The 13,022-nt window shown below is 41.1% G+C and overlaps 1 protein-coding gene across 1 annotated transcript; it reads right to left on the bottom strand.

Moving 5' to 3' along the window:
* Window positions 1–2,431: 2,431 nt before the first annotated feature.
* Window positions 2,432–7,138, bottom strand: LOC136466842 (26S proteasome regulatory subunit 8 homolog A). The gene is made up of 9 exons (XM_066465350.1): window positions 6,815–7,138; window positions 5,877–5,974; window positions 4,356–4,580; window positions 4,225–4,287; window positions 3,976–4,139; window positions 3,676–3,832; window positions 3,500–3,598; window positions 3,302–3,412; window positions 2,432–2,900 (listed from the first exon to the last, which is right to left on the bottom strand). Exons 1-9 carry the CDS (start codon window positions 7,023–7,025, stop codon window positions 2,760–2,762), a joined length of 1,269 nt encoding a protein of 422 aa, XP_066321447.1. The 5' UTR covers window positions 7,026–7,138; the 3' UTR covers window positions 2,432–2,759.
* Between the last annotated feature and the right edge of the window lie 5,884 nt (window positions 7,139–13,022).

Raw genomic sequence — 13,022 nt, 5'->3', positions numbered from 1 at the left:
TTTGCTAAGAAGTTATTGAAGTTCCTAGAACTCTTCTATGACTCCACTGTTGTACTATCTGATGTTTATTATCCTACAAGTCCACTTGTTCTGCACCATATCTTAGAGATCCCAACAAATATGAGAGCAAGTTTGGTGCAACTAGGTCTCAAAGGGTTGCACTACCATCACATCATACAGGTAAGAAAAAGCAGACATGGGGAAGAATCTTTGACCGTGGATCAGGTGTTGTTGGTCCTTCTCCTCTCACTGCCACTTCATCTTCATCTACTTCTGTTGTTTCTGAGCTATCAGCTTACTTAGATAGTGACAATGTCACTTCTTATGAGGATGATTTTGACCTACTTCTGTGGTGGCGTGACCACAGGCTAACCTTTCTAATCCTGTCTATAATGGCTAGATATATCATATCAGTTCTTGTATCTACTGTCTCTTCGGAGTCTTATTTCAGTTTGACAGATAGGATAATTGAGGAACGGTGGCGGCGCTTGTCACCAGAGACTGTGGAGATACTGGCCTGCTTAAAGGACTGGGAGTTAGGAGAAAAAAGAGAACATCATGCTATTGACAACCAAGAGCTTGAAGACTCATTCCAGAACTTGTACCTTGATGAAGATGGACCTGCTGGTGGTGCTCCTGGTACTGAGTGAGGTACTGAGGTTGAGACTTGACTCCCGAGTGTGTGTGATCTGTGACTGTGAAAGGGTGTGTGTGACTGTGAAAGACTTGTCTATCATTTGAACAATGGTTAATTAAGAGTTGACTGCACTCTTTTTTTATATAGGGTTTCTCACAAGGGTGAGTTTTACCTAGAAAGATTTTTAATGATGCATCATTGCACTAAACAGCTCATTTTGGTTATTTCTGTTGTCTGTCGGCTTTGAACTTTGATTCTGTGAATGTATGAAACTATGATCTGTGAATGTATCGGACATTTCGACTTCGATTCTGTGAATGTATGGAACTATGACTGTATCGGACATTTGAAGTTTTGGACTTTGATTTTATGAATGTAAGAAACTGTGATCTAGCTAGTTATGAATGTATGAATTATGAAACTGTAAACTGATATCTGTTTATGAAATTGTGAATGCAAAGGGTAACAGACCGTAGACTAACACGGTCCGTGATTCTGATCGTACTTCGCGGACCGACCCGGTACGGAAATCGACTTATAGGGCTGTGCCTGGACCGAAGACCAGATCCGTGGCCCTGTGAGGCACGGCGTGCCATGCCGGCCCGTTGGCCATATATACTTCCGTGTGCGTGCTTGGTTTGTTAATTGTTATGGTCACAGTGACGGGAGCTGTGTGTAATGTGTACGCATGAATGCATTGCGTCCCACCCAATCAACGCTTCCTTCCACAGTCTGCTATGTACTTGCGTGTGTAGTACTTGTGCCATGACAGTACTTCCCTTCTCAAAACAAATGTTACGCCGTGTTTAGTTCCAAAAATATTTTCCAAAAAATGCTACAATATCTATCACATCGAATCTTGCGATACGTACATGGAGCATTAAATATAGACGGAAAAAAAATTAATTGCACAGTTTGGTGGGAAATTGCGAGACGAACGTTTTAAGCCTAATTAGTCCATGATTGAACACTAATTGTCAAATAAAAACGAAAGTGCTACAGTAGCCCAAATTCCAAACTTCATCCAACTAAACACGGGCTTAGTAGTACTTGTTTCCTTTGTCGATTCCGAATTTAACATCTAATTAGTTCTTTTCTCAAAAACAAATGTTAGTAGGTTACTTGTTCCTTTGTTTCTGTTCAGAGATCCTGCAAACTAACATAGCATAGCTTGAGGTTCAGAGCCGAGGTAGCCGCTGCCGTCCACTGATGTCTGATGGAGACCAATCTGATTTTTCAGGTAAGCTTCTGATGGTCTTATTGCACAGTGATCTGGGGAATCAAACCCCACCAGCACGGCAAAGTTGTAAGCACTAAATTCTGTTGCAAACGGTCATTTTTTCTAGGTGGCTAAAATGAAAAATGAGCAGAGAGTATTTTTTTATCTTCAATTCTGCCAACAGATACCAATAAAATGCGGCTAGGCAGTGCCTACGGTGGGCAGTGGCAGCAAAGCGGTGGAGACAATGAAAATTCATTAAAAACAAGCATGGAACAGAGAAAAACCAGCATATAGAAGAGATTTACAAGCAAGCATGGATGTTGACTGTTGAGGGGATTCAGATAGGAAACCATTTGAGACCCGGTTTTTCCCTTTCTTATCTTAGGGGAAAAAAGGTTTTTAGGTGTCGAATAAAAGAGCCCTTAGGCTAAGAGATGCTCTAACAACGTGAAAACAACATAGCTCAGACAGGGCCACAAAACAACATAGCTCAGACAGGGCCAGATTGAATGGGCCACAACATTGCAATGCATATTACACACCAAAGGGAACATCGCATGGATAATCAGATCAGAGCAGCAACCATTATGCAGTGTTCATTACGAGTGGGCTGGCAAACTGCAAACCAAGTGCGAACTGGAACGCAGTACATCGCGAGCTAGCAATGCATTAGTACCATAATCTAACTGATCTGATCAAATTCAACTTTGCAATAAAGTACTACAACCGTTATAAGGAAAACTTTAAACATATATATAGGCATGCACGGCATAACTTAAAGCACATCGCAAAGGTCCAGAGCATGCCGCTACACCATTCCACACTGCTTTGGCAGAGATATAAGAAGATGAAGGCACTCGCTTCAGGGAGGCCGTGAAAGGTGGGTACAAGGCATGAGCCTCACTTCCAGAGCTTGCGCAGGGACATGTTCTTCTCCGTGTCTTTCTTCATCACCTTGGCCACTGCCATCTCGAAGTCCTCCTGGGTAACGTGCACCCTTCTCTCGCGGAGAGCAAACATTCCAGCCTCTGTGCAGACGGCCTGAAGAACAAAAAATGGAAGGAAAAAATCAGTCTGAGTTACTTCGAATCAACACAAGGTATATAAAAAAAATAGCAACATTGAGCCACTAAAAGACAAAGCTATGCACGTATAGGAACTATAAGATCACATAGGCTTGGTAATAAGCATTGAAATCCCAGTTAAAACAAGAAATTCTAAAAAAAATAATGTGCTGAGGTCCAAGATGTATCAGCTAGAGATTGCTATATGAGCAAGCTTTCTGAACTCTCGACTCCATAATCATAAGCATTATTGTGAGTTGTGACTAAAAAGATGCGCGAACATAACTTTCTGCTTGAATGGATGGACAAACAGCAAACATCATAAAATTGAAATAAGAGGCACCACACAGTTCATCAGATGAAGTGGATTTAACAAACCTTGAGCTCAGCTCCTGAGGCCCCATTCATCTTTTCCGCGATCTTTTTCAGATCAATACCACGCATCAAGTTCATTTTTCTTGAATGAATCTTCAAGATATCGAAACGTGACTGCAAGGGCAAAAGATTAAGAACCCTGTCAGCAGGAGTAGCCATGTAAAATCAACAGGTATAACAGGACGAATTAGCCGAACATACATCCTCATTGGGATTTGGAAATTCAATCTTCCTGTCTATGCGGCCAGGCCTCAGAAGGGCTTGATCCAAGATGTCTATTCTGTTCGTTGCCATCAAAACCTGCATTAAATATTTAAAACATCACATCACAATATTCTACATTTACAAATCACTTATTCAGCACAAGTGATGTGTACCTTAATTTTGTTTGATGCTTCAAAACCATCAAGCTGGTTTAGAAGTTCAAGCATGGTACGTTGCACTTCACTATCACCATTGCCAGTTCCAGACTCCATTCTAGCAGATCCAATAGAGTCAATTTCATCCATAAATATAATGGATGGTGCATGTTCCCTGCAATGAGATAACCAGATAACTAAGCCCACAATGAAAGATAATAACAGAATATGTATATGCAAAATTATGCTTCAACTCACAAACAACTAATGCTTCAGGTACAGCAGGAAAAGAAATGTGGAGATATTTACTCAGCCTACCTGGCCATAACAAAGAGTTCGCGAACCATCCGGGAGCCCTCACCAATATACTTCTGAACCAACTCAGAACCAGACACCCTGATGAAGGTGCAGTCAGTGTGATGAGCAACCGCACGTGCCAGCAACGTCTTTCCTGTGCCCGGAGGTCCATAAAGGAGGACACCCTGAAAAATAAATAAGATCTCAGTCTTTTCCACCTACATGTAAAGTGCAAATAAGTTAAGATGGTCTTCAAGGGAGAAAACAAACCTTTGGTTGGGCAATTCCAAGGCTCTCAAACAGCTCTGGGTGTTTGATTGGAAGCTCGATGACCTAAAAGTTGACTTCACAAATCAGAATGTGCATATTTTGATGATAACGCATTTTAGTTCAAAACAAACCTCTTTGATCTCTTTAATTTGCTGGTCAAGGCCTCCAATCATATCATAAGTAGAATCAGGAACCTTCTCAACTTTCATGAGATTGACCAATGGATCAACTTTGCTTGGTAGGATAAGATGGAGCATATAGCTGTCATTCCGAAGAGCAACTCTTGTTGAAGGTGTGATCTTTGTGATATCAATGCTCTTATCTAGATCCACCACATATTTGCCTTCGGGATGTACCTGAGATTTCATTTAGAAAGTTAGTATCACTTTGATAACCAGGAAGTTAGAACCCCCATTGAGAACTCTCAGACAAGGAATCCAATAATAACAAGATTTGGATTATAAAAAACTACCACATCCAAATCAGTCACAGCTTTAAACATGTATTCACAAAACAATGTCAGGGAGCTCTTCACCATATTGAAAAAAAAAAACTTATACCAGGAGTTCAAAAACATTTCTAATATGCAGAGTTGCAAGAAAATACAGAATTTTCAATTGGTACTCAGTTCAGATAATCTGGGATACGTAAAAACATAGTTTAGACAAATTGGATTCCATATGCAGTATATGCCACATAAGGATTATTTGTCGGCAGCGGCAGATCTAGAAATCTACAAAAGATGGGGCCCAAATCATCTTCAAACTCCAGAACCCCTCTTTGATCTCTTATGTGTTTTGAAAAATTAGGAGGGCCTCCACTAGCACGGAGGGGGTTAAGTCACACCCGCCCCACCACTAGATCCGTGCCTGTTTGTCAGTAGAGATACCGACAATGTGACAGCCAAGATAAAAAAATGTGAAGGCTGATGCTAATTTGTACAAAGCATCTAAGATACTTGTATTAAAGGGCGTACCCAGTGCAGAGAGCTCCCGCGCTGTGCGGGGTCTGGGGAAGGGTGTTAGTGGCAAGCCTTACCCTCACCCGTGCAATGCGAGGAGACCGCGACTCGAACCCTGGGACCTTCCGGTCACAGGCGGTAAGACTCTACCACTTGCACCAGGCCCGCCCTTCATCTAAGATACTTGTATTACCATGGCCAAATATTATTTTACTTGTTTAGTTGCCATGTGACTAGGGGCTCATGTTGGCTTTCAACTCTAGCCTACCCCAACTTGCTTGGGACTAAAAGGCTTTGTTGTTGATGTTGTTGTTGTTATTGTTGTTGTTTTAAATATGTGGTGGGAACATGAATCTATATAATGCAGTCCAGTGCTGAATATTTGTTCTTTGTAAGCATAGTTCCATGGACTCATATGCAGTCAAGTGATGAATATTTGTTCTTTGTAAAATACAAGAGTCACAATTTCCACAGATGAACTTATCTTTAAAAACAAAGACACATTCCCATAAGCTCATTTATAGGTGTTAAATGGAGGCAGCAGAGTACTCTTCTAGCACGTAAGCTTAACCGAGAGAGCACTGGTAAAATCTCATTAAAGCTTTGTTTTATGTAACAGCAAGAATAAATACTTTTAAGCAGAAAATGATATTCATATGAAGTACTGACTGTAGAGTAGGCAAAAAATTACCTTCACCAGAACCTTTGATTTCCCCATGACCTTCACCACCTCACCAACATACGAGCCAGGCTCTTGAAGCAACTGCAACTCTTCCCTGAGCATTCTAACTGAAAAATCAAAATTGCAAGGCCAAATTTAGAGTATGGCAATCAGAAAACAATACATGTAGGAGGGTGTGCTGCTCCTGAAACAGAGACAGCAGGAATTTAATAAATCCTATAAACAAAAGCATCATGGTGCAATCATGCGAATGAATATTACTCCACTAGGTAATGGGGGCGTAGGGTGATCATCAAGATAATTTCACATTGCAAATGTTCAGGTAGAAGCGAATTTAGTTTATGGTTTCTGTTAGAATGTCACACAATAGGCAGCCACAATATTACAACTCAATCTGACTAATAATGGATAACCTCAGGAATACACCCTGCTTGAAATATTATCCTAACCACCCCACAAGAATGTGGTACAACAAAATTGAAAGGCAACATACGCAAACACAGACAAGCAACAGGTAGCCTACACATCTTACGCATAATTCACTCCCAAAATTAAGATCCAAACACAGCAAAACAACAGTTACCACTATGACACTACCATCAACAATTCAAATTGAACAGTCCAAGTCAGCCTGCTGCTCAAGCAGCTAAATATCTAAAGCATATTCAATTGGAGCTATTCTTCAGTCAATCTAACACACTGATTAATAGTTAGCGGGACATCTTCATCAGATCAGATAATTTGGCTAAGAAACTTCAGCTAGACGAACAATCAGGCATCGAAACCCAATTATATAGGCAACTAAAGCCCGTGCCTTTGGCCACGATTCACACCCAGCCAGAGGTAGGGTTTCCATCAACGCGATCGAGGAATCATCACCACACCAAACCGCGACGCGGGAGGGGGCACATCGATTCTAGGGTTTGCGGAATCGGGAAGAGATTCACCTCGGGAGTTGAGGTCGTTGCGCTGGGCCTCGAGGCGGTTGAGGTTGTGGGTCTTCTGCCGGATCTGGAGCTGCAGATCGTGGATGTGCTGCAGGTAGTACTGCCGCAGCCCCTCTCCCCCGGCGCCGCTCCTCCCCTTCGCGGCCGCCGCGGCCTCGTCGCCGGACGCCGCCGGCGTGGGCTTGGAGATGTCCATCGCCACCGTCGCCATATTCGCCGGCTCGTGTAGGTCGCGTTCGGGGTGGGGGAAGAAAGGTTTCTTCTTGCGTTGGAAGAAAGGTTTCGACCCGGAAGCTGAAGTGGGCTTGCTTGTTGGCTTGGTTCTGGCGGTCAGGGCAGCTTTGTTTCGGCGTCTAGGCGGTCAGGGTCAGCCCCCGACTCCGAAACCTCCTCTGCTGGGTTCGAGTCGGCTCCCTCTCTTCATTTCGGCCTAATCGACTCCGACTTCCTCCCCCCAGTGTGAAGAAGGGGATAACTTCGGCTCCGAACCCTTCCTATTTGGGAGAATTATGTATTTTTGTATCGAAACAAATCGGTGTTTTGTATTTGTCACTAAAAAATTTAAAATTTCTTATCTGATACCTAGTTGAAATTTGCTTTCATAAATGGCACTACCGTCCATTTATGACAGTAACGGTGTCAAGTGACTGGCAAAATGACATAAATACCCTTGTTTGCAGCAGAAACCCATGGTTCCAAATAGAGAAATTCAAGTATTTTCGTATGGACGACTGGCGTGGTGAGCTCGCGACCAGCGAGTGGGGCGGCGTGGCAAGTGGGCAGCCGGCATGTGGGCACAAGGCACGGCGAGCGAGCGGCCAGCGCGAAAGGTGGCGTGGCGAGTGGCTGGCCGGAGTGTGGGCACAGGGCACGGCGAGCGGGCGGCCATCGCAGGCACAACATGCGGCGAGCGCGTGAGCCCGTTGTGGAGAACTGCACAGTGAGCGGCGGCCGTCGCAGAAATGAGAAGCGCGCGAGCGCGTGCCGCCATCGCGGAGGGCGGCGCGGCGAACCTGCCCGGCTGGCGTGGCGAGCTCGCGGCCAGCACTATGTGCGTGCACGGCCAGCGTGGAGGGTGGCGTGGCGAGCGGGCGACCGGCGTGGGCACACGGATTGGCGAGTGGGCGGGCGCGGCTGGAGCGAAGGTCGGCATAGTGAGTGGGGCGGCGGGCGGCGTGATGATGGGTCTCCTTCGAAGAGGCGCACTCTAGGAGAGGACACGAGGTAGGAGTTGGAACGACGGCCCCAGCGCTGAACGGCGGAACAGAGAGGTTGCGCCCACGCCACTGCCACTCCGGCGACAATTAATGGACGGCAGCGCACGTGGACCAAGCCTACCCGTTGAATGCTGACTCAGGTCTTGGGTCAGCAGGCGAGGCCGCGCCCGGGACAGCTGATGCTGCAGACTGCAGTTCAATGCCAGCAGACGAGGCTCTCCCTGCTCCTGGCCGGCGGCCACCGAACTAGCTCCTCCGTGTCGTCCGGCCATGACGCGTCCCATTGGCGGCACGCGACACGGGAGGTCTGCGGTGGCGAGGCGCGTCGCAGGAGAGCTGGCGGCGTGAACGCATGGACGAACGGCGGCGCGGCCGAGTTTCTCCAACATCTCACCGGAGCTATGGAGCATGACGAGGGCAATGCGGTGACCTTCAGGGCCAAGCGACGTGGAGGAGAACGACCGGGGCGATGCATTGGAGCTTCGCGGCTGAGTGCCGAGGCCACGTGCTGGCTGGACAGCCGACAGCGTGAGCTAGACAGCAGCGCGTGACAGCACGTATGCAGCTGCTCCGGCTACCTTCCTCGGTTCCTCACGCGACGCTATTTTTTGCCTTGAATGGCTAAGAGGCCTTGGATCGACATTGAACGCACAAGATGAAGCGAAAGTTACGGCATGACTTTATGAAGCAAAGTCACTGAATCCTTATCCATCTAAAAGAGGGGTACATTGGACATAGGGAGAATTTCTCCGGACATAAAGCAAGGAAGAATTTCGATCGGACTCGTTACTTTAATTTATATAGCTTTCGCTAGCCGGATTAATTCCTGTTGTCTAAATGTCCTAACCGATGAACGCCCTATTCGTTTGGACTTATTTGGTTTATAAGTCATGGCTGAAAGTACTGTTAACTGGTTTGGTGTGAGAGAAAAATATTATTCGTTGGCTGATAAGTCATGGCTTATAAGTCAAATACGATCGAGCGAACATGCTGTAAGTCCTCATGGAGTATCCGATAATAATTAGTCTACTATACTATGATGTTTACTATCTGTATTATACAACAGAATTTAATTAGTATCGTGAGATGACGTACCTTGTTTGAACTCATATTATGAATATAGGTGACGAGTTTAAATCGTGAACAGGATAATAAACTAATTAAGATTCTAATTTCTAAATTACCATATAATACTATTTTAAGTAAAACCTACTAGAACGCTTACGATTTGAAAAGTAGAGTGCGTTGGACTAAAATTTTAAAAAACTTTCGTTTTCTTAGAGTATCTTCAGCAGTCTTTTTGAAACTCACTCTCTAAATCATCATTTAGAGAGTCATTTAAGTAAAAACCGTTTTCTATAACTTTCTACCATCCCAAAGTCTTTTTTTATATCTTGTGCACCACTCTAGAGAGCTAGCCTCGTTTTCTATCATTGACTAGCAAGAATCCAAAAGCGGATGCCTATAACCGGCAAGAACGCTTACGCTTCCAAAAGTAGAGTGCTGGTTGGACCAAAATTTAAAAAAACTTTCGCTTCCTCATAGCATCTTTAATAGTCTTTCTAAAATTCATTCTCTAAATCATTATTTAGAGAGTCATTTGAGTAAAAACCGTTTTCTATAACTTTCTACCATTCAAAAGTTTTTTTTTATCTTGTGCGCACTTTAGAGAGCTAGCCTTGTTTTCTACCATTAACTAGCGAGAAAGCCAAAAGAGGATGGTTATATTTGATATTCGGTTAAAAAAAGTTAGAGTTTTTCACCAAAATTTCTATTCCTTATCAATAAGAAGACATAGACAGTCTCTTATAATTGCTCTTAACGTGCTAGTGGAAATTATATTCTTGAGAAAGGTCAAAACAGAAAATCCAACCGGTGGGAAAAAACCAGAAAACAAAAGCCAAGCTTTTGCTATTGGAAATAATGTCGGAAAACAAAAAGAAATCGGAAAGCATAGACCATTCGAAAACCATAGACCGACAGACGAAGGACGAAACCAATTTCATGTTTTAATATTAGGTATATAAATATAGATATAAAAAATATTAAATTTTCTCTATAACTCTGTCTAGTCTATCGCATATCAGTTCCTCCACTCCCTCGAGCATACGAGTCCTACCCAATTTTATGGTTTAGTACCTGATTAATTTGAGATAAGAGTCTTAATTGGTTTAGGGTATAGTCTGTGTTCCGAACTCATGACTCATATTTATAGGACTTAGAATAGCATGAGTCCAAGAGCAATATAGAGTCTGGTTCCAAAATATATAGAGCACATGACATAAATTGTATATTTTGTTACAATGCAAATATATATGTATGCTAGTTATAATAAAGAAAACAACTAACGAGTATGACCTTCCAAGGCATTCGATACTTAGGTAGAACAATTTAATTTAATGGCTGAAAAAACCACAAACTCCAACTTTATGGGTGAGGGAAGTTTTTTTTAACTGTCTAAATTGGCTTCCATCAATATTAAAATTAGAATCTAAAAATGCTACTAAACATATAAAACCACTATACTAGAGTCTCTTTCACATTATAATACTATAATATAATATGGTATGAAGACAAAAAAAAACACCTTTTCCATTTTCACTAGGTCCATTGAATATAGTGGTTTTTTATGCCCTAACTCCAATGTTGTGGTTTTTTATGCCCTAACTCCATTTGCTTGCGCACACGGTTCATCTCGCAACCTTGCTTTTTTGTTTTTATTTTCCTCTAAATAACAACCATCCTTTTAGGCTTTGTCACCTTAGAAAGCAAACCAAGCTAGTTTTATCATCTAAAATGACCTAGTAAGTGTTTATCTTGATCAATAATTTATGTAGGAGTCACTCGATCACTTTAGACTTGCAAAACATAGCTACTTGTAGTGTTTATTCACCCTCTTCGCCTACTGTTATGCTTTGCTAGATTTCTTAATTAGGTTATTCACCCTCTCTAGCAATATTCTTTTGCGAGTGTGTTTGGTTAGAGGTATGGACAAACTGTCCAGACAAATATTGTTTCCTAGAAGTTGTTTAGAAAGTCGTTAATATTGCCTGACCAGGTAAGTGTAGAGAAGGTGTGTTTTGATTGGTGCACGGACATAAGAAAACTAATATGATGACAATGTATGATTTTTATACTATAAGTTTAATATATTCTGATTAAATAATACAAGAAGAAATAAAACTTTTAGTTAAGAAATGCAAAAAATCATAACCAATACCATAAAATAAACATTAACATTTATGAGTAAAGATCGTTTTCATGCCTAGGGGAATAGTAACCTGGTCAGTTTCTTCAGTAATAATAACTTATACATCTCGGTGAGGAGTAAACAATACTTAGGCCTATTGAGTCTAGATTCTACTCTCTCGGTGTCACAGAGAGTATCATTTATCAATTTTTGAGAAGTTAAATATTTTTAACTTTAACTAAATATACAGTGTAATATTAATATTTATAGTTTACAATCAGTATCATTAAATTAATCTTTAAACATAGTTTTATAATAAACTTATTAGAGCTACAAACATTGCTAATATTTTTTACAAACCTAAAAAGAGTTTGACCAACATGAAACCTATGTTACATTGCAACATTTTTTATTAAGAGAGAGAGAGTATATCTCTTTTGCACATGTGGGCTGAAAACTGCCTAGGTTTGGATGTGACCTTTATGGTCTGCACCAAGCCGTGCGAGGTCCTGCCGAGCAAAATGGAACGTCTGCCGCCGGCTTGTGCACAATCAAGTGACCTGCTGATTTTCTACTATTATTATAAATTAACTGAAGAATTTGCCCGTAAAAGAATAATTGAAGAATTGTTTATTAAATTACATTTTTTGAATTTTAAATTACATTTTTTAATGTTCATTAGAAACGGTTTCAGTTACAGCTAAAAAAAGGCTTTCCTGTCCGTCGACATGAAAATATTTTATGTGTATAAACGAGAGCAGTGAGATTTTTTTATTTTATAATCTTTTTTATTTAATATTTTAATAATAATCGCTCTAAAAAATTATGGATTTAATCCCTTTTGATCGCGCCAGCGCCGTTGGCTTGGTCAAATAACATTGTCACGCCATATGCGTTGGCGTGGCCACATGCATTGCCGTGTCAACATCCGCCACGTTAGACGGCGTTTTTCGACGTGGAAAATGCTGTCATGCCACTTCCGCTGGGGTGATAGTATTGTTCCGTCGCGTCAGTGAGAGTGGTGTGACAAGATTAAGCATTTGAAAAATCATAACTCTTTGATACGACGTCAGATGAAGATGAAATTTATATGAAAATTGTAGCTCTCGATGACATTTACAACTTTGTAGTTTTGAGTTTTTACATTTGAGAACATTAAATGCTAAAAAAGTAATATAAAATTTCAGGAGCATAATAACCGCGTACTGGTGCTCGTAGCATTAGACAAATAATATCTTTTCCATATGGTGTCAAATAAAAATATTTTTTACATCAAAGTTGTAGCTCTTATGAAATCTACAATTTTATAGTTTTGAGTTTTCACATTTAAAGCCGTTAAAATACTCAAAAAAATAATATAAAATTTCAATAGCATAATAATCACGTACTAGCACTTATCGCATTAGAAAAATAATATTATTTTAGTATCATGTTAAATGAAGGTATTTATTATATTAAAGTTAGAGCTTAGTGATCTATAATTTGTATTTAAAAAATATTTTTATGTGACATCAAATAAGATACGTAAGATTTTTCTAAAAAGATAAGCTTTGATACATGATTAATATGCTATAAAAACTTTATATTAATTTTTAGAGTATGTTAATGACCTTAAATATAAATACTCAAAACTATAAACTTGTAGAACTTTGGTATAAAATGTATCTTCATTTGACACCGTACAAAAATGATATTATTTTTCTAATGCGACAAACGCTAGTACACAATTATTATGCCATTGAAATTGTATATTTTTTTTCGTGTCTTAACGATCTCAAATGTAAAAACTCAAAACTACAAA

Source organism: Miscanthus floridulus, chromosome 7 (assembly GCF_019320115.1).
Source record: "Miscanthus floridulus cultivar M001 chromosome 7, ASM1932011v1, whole genome shotgun sequence".
Classification (NCBI taxonomy): Eukaryota; Viridiplantae; Streptophyta; class Magnoliopsida; order Poales; family Poaceae; genus Miscanthus; species Miscanthus floridulus.
Note: the sequence above shows the minus strand (reverse complement) of the source record. Positions and strands in the feature narration are given on the sequence as shown.

What these genes read in the sequence shown, in the direction of transcription:
- LOC136466842 (XM_066465350.1), bottom strand. Translation starts at nt 7,025, where the DNA reads ATGGCGACGGTGGCGATGGACATCTCCAAGCCCACGCCGGCGGCGTCC. An exon ending in AATCAAAGGTTCTGGTGAAG is followed by an intron (nt 4,581 to 5,876) that starts GTAATTTTTTGC and finishes ATGAAATCTCAG; the next exon opens with GTACATCCCGAAGGCAAATA. An exon ending in GAACTCTTTGTTATGGCCAG is followed by an intron (nt 3,833 to 3,975) that starts GTAGGCTGAGTA and finishes ATCTCATTGCAG; the next exon opens with GGAACATGCACCATCCATTA.